The sequence below is a fragment of the Vanellus vanellus genome, assembly GCF_965231255.1.
Source record: "Vanellus vanellus genome assembly, chromosome: 20".
Classification (NCBI taxonomy): Eukaryota; Metazoa; Chordata; class Aves; order Charadriiformes; family Charadriidae; genus Vanellus; species Vanellus vanellus.
In genome coordinates this window covers 3,136,101-3,150,821 of record NC_138925.1, presented here as the reverse complement: position 1 = coordinate 3,150,821, position 14,721 = coordinate 3,136,101, and the positions used below count along the sequence as shown (strand labels likewise).

Below are 14,721 nucleotides of genomic sequence, written 5' to 3'. Positions count from 1 at the left end.
TGTGTTCCCACAAAACATATCAAAATTTGATGGAAAAAGTCCTTGGAAAAAGTTCTTGCATTAGTGTGAAATTGCCTGAGTGCTGTCTGAGGGTAACGTCCCTCAATCACTGCCCCAGGGGTGAGAATGACTTGATCAATAAGTTGTGGCTGAAACATCATGTAAAAATTACAGTCTTGCTCAAGAAATGTCACTGTAATTAAAAGAGAACTTTTACCAGTCAAGTTAGTTTTCAAACGAGAAGAAAAATAAGAATTGAGAGACTTATTCTATTCACAAGAATTGTAATTGTGCAAAGGGATGATTTAGAAGCAAAGCCTATTAGCTTCAGCTGAATCATGCTCCAATCTTTATTCCATCAGTATTTCAGAGCAGAAATAGAAACATTAAAGAGGAATAATGCGAATGACATTGACAGTATTTTCAAAATAAATTCAGCTCTATAAAGTTTTCCTCAAATATATTTTTATTAGCTTCTCCTCTGCTGGAAGCCAGGACTGCTAATGCTGAGGATGCACCTGTAGTGCAAGGGAGAACTTCGGGCAGATGCCAAATTCACACATTTTAATAAATCCATTTAAATTCCAGGTTCTGAATTAGTGAACATGTTCCTTGTCCTCACTTTTGGAAAACATTTCCTAAGAACCCAAACAGAAGAATTTCATTTCTATTTTAACTTAATTCAGCCGCAGCCTCTTTCAAGGTTTGTTTTCATCTTCTGGTTCTCACTATGGGAACGACCCAGCTCCAGCCATCTCCCCCTGCCTGGGCAGCGTTACGTCTTTGCCGTAAGCTTTCCGAAAACTGCGGAAAACAGATAAGACATTTTCTGCCAGGCTGAATGCCCTCTGTCATGCAGGATGTACCCAGCACTCTGAATTGAGGCTTACGCTGACATGTGGGAGTAACGCTGACCAGAGGAGCCTGCCAGCTTGGCAGAGCTGACTGCATTTTGAGTGATAATCCGGCACGGCTTGGGAACCCTATAATCAATCAGTCTTTGCCACCATCTGGAAGAGGAGGGCCGCGGGGGTTTGGAGGCAGTATTCAGAACTAAGGATTTTTGGAAAGCGAGAGTGGCATTTGAGTTTCTTCCCTTCTTTACCAATGCTACCCCAAAACTTTATTCAGGTTTATTTCAGAACGCAGGGTTGCACTCCGGTTCTCTTCCTGAACGACAAATTCGCTGCCACTTTTGGAAACAGAGAGTAAACCCATGAGCTGAACATGAGCTGGCAATAGCAGAAGGTGCTGAGCTGGCTCTATTGAGACATGCCACCCGGAGGCAGTTTGCATTTCATTATGTGTGTACACAAAGTGTCTGACACACCAACGGGAAGAAAGGGCTGCTGAAAAGTGAGGTGTGATTATTATCTGAGCTCCAGACACTGTAGCTCTCTCTATTAACTCTTTTCACCCTGCACAAAATACCAATTTCTATTCAAACAATATTTGTCAAAAGGGAATCCTGAAACTGTGCTGCCCACCGAGGTAGTCATTACTGCTGCTGCTGAAATAACGAAGCTCTGGAGAGACATTTTAACTCGAGGGTATCTTTTTCCTGCATTATAAAGTTGCTCTTTGGACGTGATGGGCTCAAAACAAATCAAAGAAGTGAAATTCTCCACTGTATTAATGACCTGCGCTCCTATGACTTGCAGAGTACCTGTGAATCCTCTGCTCGTGCCGCACGCCTCACTTGCTCCTCTGCAATTCTCCTCCAATCCATAGGATGTTTGTCCAGGGAGAGCAGGAGGAAGGCAAAGCCCAGCTGCTCTGTCCTTTATCTCTCCCCGCAGGTAGCAGAGAGGCCAAGGGACGTCCAGCTGGGCTCTTGCGCATTATGTAGCCCTGCGAAGAGAACAGCTTTGCGAGCCGTGCCAGGCTTCGGAGCCAGTGCACGCTCTTTGCATTGGCTGCTTGGGATTGGTGGAGGAGCTCTTTTGGAAGGAAACTGGGCAGGATCTTTAAACAGTTGGCTCTGGAGTGAGCAAAGACTTCTCTGCCATGTCAAACACAATAATGTCAGTGGAATACCAGTGTTGTGACAGAGTGAGTCTTGCCTGTGCTTGTGTGAGTCAGTGGCAGAGCCAGGATCATACGCACCCTCTCCTTTCTCCCGGGTCCTTTCTCTCTCCACTGCTTGGAGAGCTCCCCAGGCTCCTCTGGGCTGCGGGGTGCACCTTGGGTTCCTCTAGCTCAAAACCTGAGAGAAGCCGGGATTCTTCCTCTGTCCTAAGGAGCTGATCTGCATGGACGGATCCTGTGTTGGTGCTTTATCTGTTCTTTTGCAACGCTGGGGAAAACCAACCGCAAAGGCAATTGAGTGGAGCCACGGAGATTGCACCGGCTTACCGCTAATGGGAGAGAGCTGCGTGGTAACTGCAAATTGATTCCATTGTCAGCTCTTCTCAGATGTGCTGATCTCTGTGCCCCGTCTCTCTCCACCGGGGATTGCTGTCATGAATACACAGAGCAGCATCTGTGGGGCAGAGCTCACAGCTTGCCTTGGTACAGCGACCACCGGCGGGTTGGTTGCAGGCCCAGGGGTGGCATTACTTGTTTTCAAAGCTCCCGTAAATTGAACTGGGTTTTTACGACACCGTAACCAGAGGCGCTTATTGTACCGAAACAAAAAGACATTCGTTTGAATTTAACAGACACAGCTGATTATGCTCAATGACATTTTTGACACTTTTGGGTGGATTGGAACTTCAAAACCTTTCCCAACTTTCTGAACTGATGGCTCCTTTCAGCTGAGTGATGGATCCACCTGAGCAATGCCGTAGTCTGTAGGTCTTTGGAGATCTTTCTGTGCGGTGCTGTAGTCCTGCAGCAGAATTAGCGATATAGGCAGCTGGCTTATATTTTCCAGTGCGTCAAAGCAAACTTCAATCGGATATAACAGGGGAGAAGTCACCTAAGTGCACTGATAAACCTACCCTGCTGCTTTCATTTCCTTATAACAAACATAAATATATTTGCTTTGGTTACAAGAACACTTCTCTATTCCGTTTATTTTGAAATTCCTCCTGCACTTTGTTCTGACAAATATTCAAACAATTGTTTATTTCCCTTTAAAGTTTTTATTGTCCCTTACAATGTTATAGATGTTCCCATCCCTCCTCCAGCACAGTCCACCCAGTGGAGGAATTCAGCTTTTCACATTGCAGATGAAAACAGGCTTTGGAGAGGTGGAATTGCTGAATTTTCCCACCAGGATGGCATCACGGCTTCCAAGTGGCAAGGCAATTTGTTCGTTGTTTTTTTTGCTGATGGCTCAGTACTCAATGTCACGGTATAGCAGAGAAAGAGTCCTACGTCCTCTTTTGTTTCTCAGGGCTTGCACTGGTCTAGCTTTCTGGAATCCTCTCCTGGGCTATCCTGGAACCAGAAGTGAGTTTCCTTTGAAGAGATTTAGTGGTATTAGCAGAGCTGCAGTGAGGGACGGACTTTCAGGAGGTCTCAGCTTGTCTTTTTGCCGCATGAGGAAACGTTCAGCTCTTCAGAATTGCTCATCCGCAGCATCTCTCGGTGATTGCGGTGCTCAAAGAAGAGGAATTCCCCTTTGGTTTAGTGGAAGCTGCTGGATACCGAGGAGTTATGAAAATCTCATCCTTAGGGTGCCAGAGGAAATTTGTTCTCTCTGACTAATGACGAGGTAACAGAGAGGGCTGAGAAACCCTCGAGCACTGAGCAGGGCAGGTAGATTGTAATGACTGTGGAGGTTTCAGAATACAGCAAACTGTTTAAGTAACTTCAGCAACCCCTCCCGGGACGGCCATTTCCTTCTTGTTCCTCTCCCCCGTGTCCAATGCTGTGCTCATTTCTTTCTTTAGCACCAAGCCCCCCAGCTAAGTAGTAAAATGTTCATACTTTATCAGAGAACAATGTACACATCTTAACAGCTAGTCCATTAGTCCTTCAATGGATATTTTAATTAACTAATCTGTTCAAAGCATCAAGAGCCTGTTGAGCCATCTGGACTGATTAAAGTCGCATATTGCATTACTAACGTGCTGATTAAATCCTTCGTTTTGCTCCAAGTCCTAAGTGCATCCAAATGTTACCACTCAAAAGCTGCTTCACGCGTTTTGCCCGTGCGGGAAAGGTTTGTTTTAGGTTTGGGTAGAGGTGTGCTGGCAACCCCGGTTGCCGGCGTAGCGGGGAAGGACTGCCTGAAATCATCCTGAGCTAGCGGGAGCAGAGCAGAGGGTGCATGGCGGGGTTTCTCTGCAGAGCTCTGCAAACAGCTCTCACTGTCTCGTACAAGCAGACCAGCCCCTTCCTGGGGCAGCCCTACACGCAGCTGGGAAGCAGGAAACCTGGGACGGCGGTGTCGAGTATTCCCTGCTGTGGAAATTCCCTAATTACTAACAAGATTTGGGAAAATAAGAGGTGGTGTTGCCTGAGGCAGCCTTCTGGCTGGGTCAGGAAGGATTTAAACTGTTAGGAATAGAATTTACCAAAGATGCTAAAAAATATCTTAGGATGCAAATCACACCCCTTAACTTTTGCTGAAATCTACAGGCCAGCTGGAGAGCGTACCATCAAAATAGCCTTGACTCGGCCCGACAGCGCTTTTCCTCTCCACAGAAAAACCCACCATAAATCCACCTTGCGCTCACAAGCGCTTCCTCCCACTTTGGCTGTGAGTACAACAGCAAAGCAGATCTGCAGGATGGTCTCTAGAAGGATCCGGACTGTCGTTACTTGAAACACTGGGTTTGCACAGGACACCTGAAACAGAGGAGGCAGTTTCTGCCTTTCCAGCCAGGTAGCCTTTAGCATATAACAATAATAACCTGCAGAGGAGGTTTTCTCCATCTCCCGCCTGGAAGGGTGTATTCCAGCGTCTGTCTCAGAAGGGTTTATCTTATCATGGAAATCACCTTACAATAAAAACATGTGGAGTTTTGCAGGTATTGTTGACTTTAATTTGGTTTATGAACCCATAACTCTCAGGCTCCCAGTTTTACATGGTGTGGGACAGATCAGTGCACCTTCCAGCCAAGAACTTTAACAAGCTTAGTAGCTGTTGTGAGATTTAGTGACTATATCCTAATTTAAGTAGGATAATCTTTGCTCTTACAAGGGAGCTAAGGCACAGGGAGGACACGTGATTTAGCAGAGAACAGGGAGTTGAACTAAGACAACTTGTCTCCTACCTGGGTGTCTCTCACCGTGGCAGATCACCTCCTCTCTTACCCTCGTGGCACCCAGGATCTGGGGGTTTGTAATTCAGCAATGTCCAAGCATTTAAACATACATATGTCAGAGGAAAAGCAATCCAGCAGCAACGTGTGCCATGAAGGGAGCAGCCAGTTGGGGTTATTCAATGGATGACTGCGTTTTTCCGACCTCATTCTCTCAGCCTTTCAGAGCTGAAACCAAGTCTCATGGCAGTGGTGGCTTTTGAGAAGAAGGACTGGACTGAGCCGGGTTCCCTGCAGCTTCCCCACTAACGGAACTCTTGTTATTGCTTGCAGGTAAATGGTCACCTGGACTACATGAAGCAAATGGACACGATCCTAAAAGCTGTGGGCATTAAAACCAAGGAGTGTCGGCTGGAAGAGAAGGGCAGTGGCAGTCTTTTCTCCCCTCTAGCTGACAAATCCCAGCGGGCAGCAGGCAGCAAGACTCAGGAAAACACCATGCGAGAGGAGGATGCATCTGATGGTGAAGCTGTCCCAGCTGGCCATGCTCACGGCCGTGATTTCCCCAGCTCTCTCTTGGGAGAAACCTCGCTCCCCTGCCCAGACTGTTCAACGAGCGGGGACAGCAAGAAACAGGCAGCGGGTGAAGGAGCAAATTAGAGCTCTTCGTGTTGGGCAGAGATGCTCAGCCAGCACTAAAACCGCTTTCAAAGCACCGTCCGTTGCGCTGTGTTTCCCAAAGGAGTGTTGGTGGAGCTCGCAGAGCTGTAGCTGCAGTTTTCAGACTCTCCTGAGAGCCTGGAGTGTGGCACCGGCATGTCACTGGATCAAAGCTTTTGGAGCAGCCGCCCACGGCATCTCCCACGGACCAGAAAGGGCTGATTCCTGCCTGAATCAGCATTGCTCCTCAGGAAGCGGCGGCACTTCCCTCCTCGCACAAACTGGGTCTGTTCTTGAGGGAAGCAGCTGTCACCATTAGGGACTGTGTCTCTGCTATATAACTCTTGGGAAAACGGGTGGCTCTGTGGGTATTTTTAAGCATATCGTGGAGAGGGGCTCATCATTAGGAAATTAAAAACATTTTTCCACCAGCGGTCGATTTGGTTTTTGGTTTTCAGGTCAGCGGGTGCATTGCAGGCTCCGGCTGCCCAGCTATGCGTGTCTCAGCGCCTGCGCTTCGGCTCTGCTAACGGGGGAGGCGAGAGGCTCAGGCTACCTGGCTTCTCTCCCCCTGTCTGCTGCAGGTTTGCTGCCAGGGCTTGGGCACTTTCCAATCGACAAGACTGTTTCCCTATCTGCGAGCTGAGGGCGATGAGTGTTGGAGGCCTCATTACTATTAGAAACATGCTTTGAGTCCCTAGGTGAAAGACAGCGAAGGAAACAGAGTGGGCTTTTTATGATTTATTACTTGGTGAAACTTCCTCCCAGGCTTTGCAAGCCAGCAACCCACAGAGACTTTCGTTTTGTGTCCCACACACATCTCCAGCCTTAAAAGCTCCCTCTAGACATATTTTTTAATTGGCTTAGAATAAAACCAATACTTGGCATAGGATAAACATGAATCTGTTTGATTTCTACCTCCCTCCATAAAAGCGAATTGGCATCCACTCCTTCTCCCCCAGTCTCAAAGCAGAGGGAGGGACCCTGCGTTACATCCCCTGCCATGCAGAGTCTTCCAAAGCAGTATGGGACAGAGCCACATCTTCCATAAAAGGTCCTTTTCTGCCCTATTTTGTTGTTCAGCCCGAGAAAACGCATCTAGCAGGAACGTGACAGGGGGATAAACCCTATTCTGAGAACATCTCTGTGTTTTTCTGTCTGAAAACAAGTGCTGGTTTGTATAAATACCTTCCCACATCCAGGTCTGGAAGGTCTCCTGGAATCATAAGGGGGGGAACCAAGCAATCGCAGCTTCCTATTTTGACTCACGTGGAGTCCTCCTCCCCAGTCCCCGTCCCAGCAGCTGGTTCAATAACCACCTCTCCTTTCTCTCCCCGGCTTTCTGCAAACCTTACCTGCAGGTTATTTCTCACAAAGTTGAAAACGTGGCCGTTTCTGGGGTCGGCAGCACGACCTGGCGATGCACAGCAGCTCTGGGTAGGGTGCTCAGCTTTTCCTCTCCCCAGTTCCTCCCGCCACAGGGGCTCGAACCTGCTCCACTCTGGTTCTGGTACGGTGCGTCACTGCAGAGCGACGGGAGACATCTCTGAGACAGGCTGGGGCATCCCACCGGGACGGGCCTGTTTCATCGGGCAGCCGGTGATGCCGCTGGCTGCAGAAAATATGGGATACGATTTCTCTACTGGATCAGAGGATTTGTCCACACACAAGCAAACACCTTATTACAAAGAATTGGCTCGATGAGAGAGTCACGTATTATTGCTTTTGAACATTTGGCTTGAAGAGGCGTCTCTCTGTCCATCTCCTGACGGATGTGTCTGCTGACCCGGGTACCTAAAGGGCTTTTGGAGTTCATCGTGCATTTTTCTACTCCTTTTTAACTGGAGTTGTAGTCAAAGTATATTTTTATATAAAGCCATTTATGGAAAGATGTACATATTCATCTTCGTGCTTGATACCGACCCCAAACTATCCGTTCACAGATACGTGGCAAAAATGTATTAAACGGTTTGACGTTTGAACCTGTGCTCAGTCCTCCGTTTGTCACGGTCACTTATCACTGACTGCCAGGCCAGCCGTCGCTTGCAAGGGGATTTGTAGCAAATAAATGACAAGTTAGTCATAAAAACATTTTTGTTCAGTTCTGGAACATACGTGGGCAACGTGGAAAGAAAACTAATGAGTCTTGATTGGTGCGTGGCTGCTTCTTCCAGCACCCCGTATCCTCGGGATGCTTTCGACTCCATCAGGAGCTTCAGGAGCGGAATCAAACTGGGTAGCGTGAGCTCAGAAACAGGCAGCGAGGTTGGCAGGGTGTGAGTCCAGGGAGGGCACAGCAGCCAACTACCGACCCCTCTCTGCAGCCCAAAGGCACTTGAGGAAGAATTTCCCAAAAGCATTTGTTGTTTTGGTTGTTAAGTGCCCACGTACGAGAGCTTATGGCTCTGAGGAGGGTCGGGGGGGGGGCTGGCATTGTCATTTAAAAGACAATATTTGTTCAGATTCTTCTTGGAAGGCAGAAAAAAAATATCTTTTCTAATTGCATCATCTAAAAATTGACGGATTGTAAGAGCAAAGTATGATGGTCATATGCCAAAAATAGGAAGCTGTAGGATGAAATCTAAAGGGAAGCTTGTTCTGTTACTTCCCGCTGTCGGGACACCCGTAGAGCCACAAACCAGCCCAACACCCACAGCTGTGCTGAACAGCCAAAAAGCAGCGTTGAACATTTCGCATCGAATTTAATCCCCCGTAGTACAGGCTGTTTGTCATTAAACACGATGGTTTCACTGTGTTGTAACTCACTGCTTTTGCAGCAAACCCAGACAGGTAACACTCCAAATTGGGCCAGGAAATTAAACTTCAAGAAGACGTGACCTTCTGTGGACGAGAGCAGCCCCAAACCTCTTGTCCGTGAGTGAGGGGACGTGGTTTCCACCGGTCCTCTTGGTGCACTCGGTGAGCAAGAGGGGATCTGCCGAGCCGTGTGAGTGAAGCTGAAAACCAAGCCTTGGTTTTGAGTCCAGGGAGACGAAGGCAGGCAGAAGGGTCTGGAGTCCGAGGTTCAGACTCCCTGGAAATGGAAAGGCCACGGCTCTCGGAGCAAGGTGAGAGATTGGTGACGGCAAGCGAAGGAGGGATGGAAAGAGAGAGAAAGGCAGATTAATTCAGCAGTACAATGCGGCTTTGCACTACTTAAACCTACCCGCAGAAGTGCTCGGTGACGATGTCTTCTCCAAGGAGATGCACGTTGCGTTTGACAAGGGTATCGAGGAGCTCTGCGTGGGCAGGGAGACGTCTTGTGGCAAATCAGCCCTCCGGAGAGTTTGCATGGGGCTGGGGGATCCTTCCCAGCACACAGAGGTCTGTAACCCCCCATCGGGATGCCCTCGCTCAGGCCACGGGGGTGCCGAGCTGCTTGGGCTGCAGCTCCACTTCCGGGGGCTCCACCTCGAAGAGGTTGACCAAGCGGGTGCCAGGGGCTGCGAGAGCGCAGGGGCTATCACTGGCTGGCAGCAGGCTGTGTTCGTTCCCCAACGCCCCAGAGTCAACTGAGTCGGTTTCTGCCTGCAAGGTGAGGACGTTCTTGAGGGATGTGGCAGCACGGGGTCCACTGTTGGAGTTCCTCATGGAGAGGGAGATGGCACTGGGATGGGGCTCCCCTGAGCGCCGGCAGCAGGGCAGGTATTTGCCCATGGCCCTCTTGAAGTCCCTCATGAAGAGCGGGTAGATGATGGGGTTCATGGTGCTGTTGCAGTACCCCAACCAGGTGAGCACGTCGAAGAAGCCGGCTGGAACACAGCTGCAGACTGCCTGGCGAGAGGACACAGCAAGGGTTAGCACCGTCTCCCGCCTTGGCCCCAATCCAGAGCGGTTTCCCAGGAACGCCAACGTTTTCCTTTTGAAGGAACCCTTCAAAACCATTTTGAAGGGTTTTTCCTTCCCATTGCTCCCTGGAGAAATCGCATCTTTGGTCCCAGAGGCTTTCCAGCAAGACCTGCAGGCATCTGAGATCCAACCCAGCTGGATTCAAAGTGAAAAGCTTTTGAAAACCCCACATAAATCAAAACCCAAACCATTTGTGCTTACTTGCGTCACGTTGGTGACGAAGAAGGGGAGCCAGGCCACAAAGAACATGCCCAGGAGGATGCCCAGTGTCAGGCTGGCCTTCAGTGCCTTCTTGCTGTGCTTGTTGGCGAACCTCCTGCTCTCGCTGCCAGTCGCGGGCTGGCTCGGGGCACAGGGATCCTGCAGCGGGAGACGGGGCGGTGAGCGAGCACTTCTCCTCGGGCCAGAGCTGCTGGCACCAGCGCCAGCCTCCCACCCAAGAAAAGTGGCGTTTGGTGCTGCAAATCCTGCAAAAAAACCCCACTGATATTTGCCTTCTTGCGAGGGGCCAGAGGGTGGCACAGACCGCAGTCCCTGAACCATGAATCAGGAAGAGGAAGCAATAGAAACCCTCAACATTGAGAGGTTTGGGTTTTTTTTTTACTGCTTTAAGATGCTTCTTTTACAGAAAAATCCAACTCAGTCACTGTTTTGGTGAGCATAAAGCATGCCCTAAAGAAGCATCTCTAGCTGCTGATTAGAGCAGCAAACTAATTATATTTTTAAAAGCAGGTTGCCAAACGTTGCAGCCTACAAACACCATAACTAACTCAGTCCTCCATCCTCTCTTGCAATCTAAAATTAAGTTATTATCTCAGCCCTCCGCTGTAATTAAATGAGGCCCCGTTGCCACTCAGCTTCCTGCCTGAAAAGAGAAAAAAAAAACGGTTAAAAAGATGAAACCCGAGGGGTCCCTGGCTGACACCTTGTTTTCTGCTCGCCCAGAGTCGATTCGGGGCTCCCCCAAATCTGCCGGGACACTCGCCTCTGCTGAGACACGGCAGGTGGATGTCGGTTCTCCACGGCAGAGCAAAGCACCTGAGCATCCCCCGGTCCCCCTAGCAGAGCAGCACCGGGGCCGCAGGGCTGCGGCAGGTCGTGTTTGTAGAGTCCCAAAACCTACTCATCCGCAGGGAAAAAAAAACATTTCGTGATATTTTCTATTTATTTTTTGATTCTCATTTTCCCGTTGAAAGCAGGAGCGCTGGCCCGGTCAGAGAGTCCCAGCTCCTTTCTTAAAAGACAAAGAACAACAAACTAAATCAAGGTATTTTAAAGGCAATTGAGTTTGTCTTGTCTCTGTAGGATATGAAGTCAATAAAGCCTATTAGGAGGAATTAAAGCTGTTAGGTTTAGTGGCAATTACCTTCTCCTGGAGAAATACAAACAAGTGCAGCCACGTTTTGGTTATAAAAACCACACACACTGGTTTAACCAGCGATCGAGTAAGGAGGTATTTTGCGGTTCCCGTTATAGAGCAGGTAACAAAAATAGAAGCTGGCTGTTCAAAATAAGGTGCTCTCCAGAATTTAGTATTTGCTCTTATTTAAGCTCCTTCTCCCCCATATGTCTCACGCCCACCATGGCCAAGATTTACGAGTGGAAAGTCAGATAAGATTAAAACCCCCCGAGATGACGCCAGCCAAGAGGGGGGAGAAACTGCATTTATTTTGCACTGCTGAGCACTTTCGCCTGTATCTTAATTTATTTCTCTCTTCTGCTTATGTTGTTTCTGTGCTCCTGAGCAGCTTAAAAATGCACCATCGCTGGGACAAGACACAGGGCACCTCCGAGGACACCGCAGAGCAGCCATCCTCCCATCAAGGAGGTGGATGTTGCCAAAACACCCCTCCCTGCAGTTGCCAAAGCCCTTTCTCCTGAAGGCACCAACCCACAGGGGTCCACAAGGAGCAATGTCACTGTGACCACCTTACCTGTGGTGTGGTCTCGTCGGTGGTGGTGGTGGTGGCCACGTTGGAAGCAAGGGAAGCCACCTGCACCGCTTGCTTGCGGGCTGCCAGGAGGATGCGGCAGTAGGTGAAGGAGATGGCAGCGGACGGGAGGAAGAAAGTCAGGCAGGAGGCCACCAAGGCGTAGGGCAAGCTGACCAGCAGCCGGCACTGGTCCTCATCCACCTGAGAGGTGACATTTGGGGACCGGACCTCGAACTCCAGCTCGTGCCAGCCCATCTTGATGGGCAGGAAGGAGGCCAGCGCAGCCAAGGTCCAGGTGGCCAAGATGAGCCAGAGGGCTCTACAGGAGGTCATTCGCAGCTTGTATTTGAGGGGGGAGATGATGAGCAGGTAGCGGTCCAAACTGATGACACAGAGGTTGAGGATGGAGGCGCTGCAGCACATGACGTCAAAGGAGTACCAGAGGGAGCAGAAGTCACCCTGCAGCACCCAGCGGCCATAGAGCTGGTTGAGCATGGCGGGGGGCATGACCACCAGCCCCACCATCAGGTCGGACATAAAGAGGGACACCAGGAAGTAGTTGGAGGTGTTGCGGAGGGAGCGCTGGGTGACGATGAGGAGGATGAGGAGGAAGTTCCCCGCTGTGGTCAGCAGGATGATGAAGCAGAGGAAAGCAGCCACCCAGCTGCTCCCCCCCAGCAGCGAGCGCTCCCCCAGCACGCTGGCGTTGGGGGCCCCCAAATCGCTCTCCATGGGGAGCTCGGTGGTGGGGCTGGCTCTGGAGCTGGGGGGACCTTCAGCCGTGACCTGCGCTAGGTGATCATCGCCGGAGCCAGCTCCCGGGGAAGAAGTACCATCTCTCTGCCTCTACTCTGTGCCCGTCCTCCTTTCTCCTCTCCTTCTCCTCTCCCTCTCTTCCCCCACTCTCTCTTCACTGGCAACCACGGCAGAGTGACATTCCCAGGAGCCGATCAGCAGCAGCGAGGTTCCCCTCCCCGTTACTCACATTTCCTTGTCCCTGCAAATCCTTCTGAACTGGGATGTCCCTCGACACAGCTTGTGAATGCTGGGGATGCTTTGGACACCAGGGAGGCTTGGGATGCTCTGGCTGCCGGGATGCCTGAGATGCCAGGGATGCTCTGGACGGCAGGATGCTCTGATGCTCTGGATGTGCTGGACCAGGGACTAATTTGGACCCCAGGATGCTCTGAATGCTCCAGATGCTGGGATGCTCTGGACCTCAGAATACTCCAGATGACAGGGATGCTCTGGATCCCAGAATACTCCGGCTGCTGGGATGCTCCGGACCTCAGGATGCTCCAGATGACAGGGATGCTCTGGATCCCAGGATACTCCAGATGCTGGGAATGCTCTGGACCTTGATGCTTGGCTCTCTGCCCCCCAGTTGGGCTTGGCTACCTGCAGAGCTCTGTCCCCTGGGGCAGCGGGGTTCCACCGAGCTCCTCCGTGACCAAGCTCTGCTGCTGCTGCAGCCAGAGACAGCAAGGAGAGGCAGAGCAGCCCTGAGGCGAGTACGGGGATGCTCCCAGCTCAGCTCGTCTATGAGGAGGAAGATACAACATGCAGGAGTGTGGGAAGGTGTCTCTCCCCCAGCAGAGGTGTGTCCAGCGTGCAGGGGTGCGTGTGTGAGTGTGTGCAGGTGCCAGCCAGACTTTTACCTGCCATTCTGTGATGCACAGAAAAAGAGGCAGAAATGCCGATTCGGAGGAGGTGGGGCTGGGGGGGGTGGGGAGAGGAGGAGATGAAATTAAATGAAATGAAATGCTAATGAAAACAGGGATCTGGTCTAAACTCCACAAAGTGGCAGCCAGAGAGTTCCCTTTCCCACCTTAAAGAGACAGCCAGCACCGCGCTCTGCCTCCCCTCTGCTCGCCAGAGACCCCGTGTTTGCCTGCCAGGCGGCTAGCAGCCCACGGGCCAGTGGGTCTGTGGCTGGGCCCAGCTGGCGGCACCGAGCACCAGGCTCCGTCCTCCGTGTAGGTTGATAAAAAGCAAAATTTTGCAAAGCCAAATAAAAAAGCAACAAAACCTGCATGCAACAGCCCAGGGTTGCCTGCTCAGAAAGCAGCCGGAGGCACGGGAAGGACTTGCTGGCTGATTTTCCAGCAATCTGCAGCCAGGGATGGAGGGTGTGAGCAGAAGCTACGGGAAAAGGCTGCACTCACACCGGGACAGCCAGAGGTCTGTCCCCTCCACTCCGGGGTTGTTTGGGCTGGCCTAAGGTCCGTGTCTTTGCAGGGGCAACCCTGGATGGCCCCACGGCAACTTGCCCTTTGGCAAGTGGGAGGCAATGAGTCAGAGGACCCAGGGGGGTCCCGCTGGCTTCTTCATCCCTTCATCTAGTTCAGAAGACGCTTCTGAATCTCGAAGTGCTGTTAGGTATCCCATGTTACCACCTCCACGTGTCAGAGCCAATACCTCGGGGTGCTTGGCAGGCACTGATGATATTTTTAATTACCCAGCTGCCAAAAGGGTTTCTTTTCTTGCAACAAATGGTTGAAATTTCTGTTTGGGGGAGACCACAGCTGAGGGCACCGACTCCAGCACAAAGCAGAGCCGTGCGTGTGTCTCCACTGTGCCCCTGGCACCTACCCCTGCGGTCACAGGGCCAGACATCGCCCTTTCCTCCCTGCGCTGCCACCGAAGCTTTTGTTAACACGCTTCCCCTGGGAAGATGCTGCTGCAGATGTGCGGGCGAGCACCAGTTGTGCACACCGCACACCCACCAGTCCCGTCCCGCTGTACCCCCAGCACAATCTGCGCTGCCCCAGCCACCCACCCCGGAACAGAAATTTGTCTCTTTACCAACATCTACTTTTCTAATCACCTTTTCAACAACTTCGTCTGCTTTTCTCAGTGGCTGAACGGCCAATTCAGGTCTCTTGACCAAGGGATGCAAAGCAGGGCTCACCTCTGTGCACGGACACGGCCCATACACAGCCCATATTCCCCCAGGATCTCCGTGCCACTGAAAAGCTGTTCACTGGGAAACAGCTGCCGTCATTCGTAGCAGGACAAGCTCTTCTGGGAGTTTGTGCACAGCGTCTGCCCTCCCTCTGCTTCCCCAGGACCCTCTCCTTGGATGCTCCCAGCCAAACCTCCCCGGCCACCTCTGCGTCACT

At 51.0% G+C, this 14,721-nt stretch overlaps 2 protein-coding genes across 2 annotated transcripts in view; one reads left to right on the top strand and one right to left on the bottom strand.

Annotated features, from left to right (window-relative positions):
• Positions 1 to 5,903, top strand: part of TMCO4 (transmembrane and coiled-coil domains 4) — a gene marked incomplete at its 5' end in the record, with an annotated part of 36,354 nt that extends 30,451 nt beyond the window's left edge. The window contains one exon of the mRNA XM_082493424.1: positions 5,490 to 5,903. Coding sequence (XP_082349550.1) covers positions 5,490 to 5,816 — 327 coding nt within the window. The 3' untranslated portion in view covers positions 5,817 to 5,903. The remainder of the gene's footprint in view (positions 1 to 5,489) is intronic.
• A 3,267-nt stretch (positions 5,904 to 9,170) lies between these two features.
• HTR6 (5-hydroxytryptamine receptor 6) lies at positions 9,171 to 12,331 on the bottom strand (the record flags this gene model as incomplete). Its single annotated transcript, XM_082493475.1, has 3 exons — positions 9,171 to 9,590; positions 9,867 to 10,025; positions 11,600 to 12,331. 3 exons carry the CDS (start codon positions 12,329 to 12,331, stop codon positions 9,171 to 9,173), a joined length of 1,311 nt encoding a protein of 436 aa, XP_082349601.1.
• Positions 12,332 to 14,721: the final 2,390 nt, after the last annotated feature.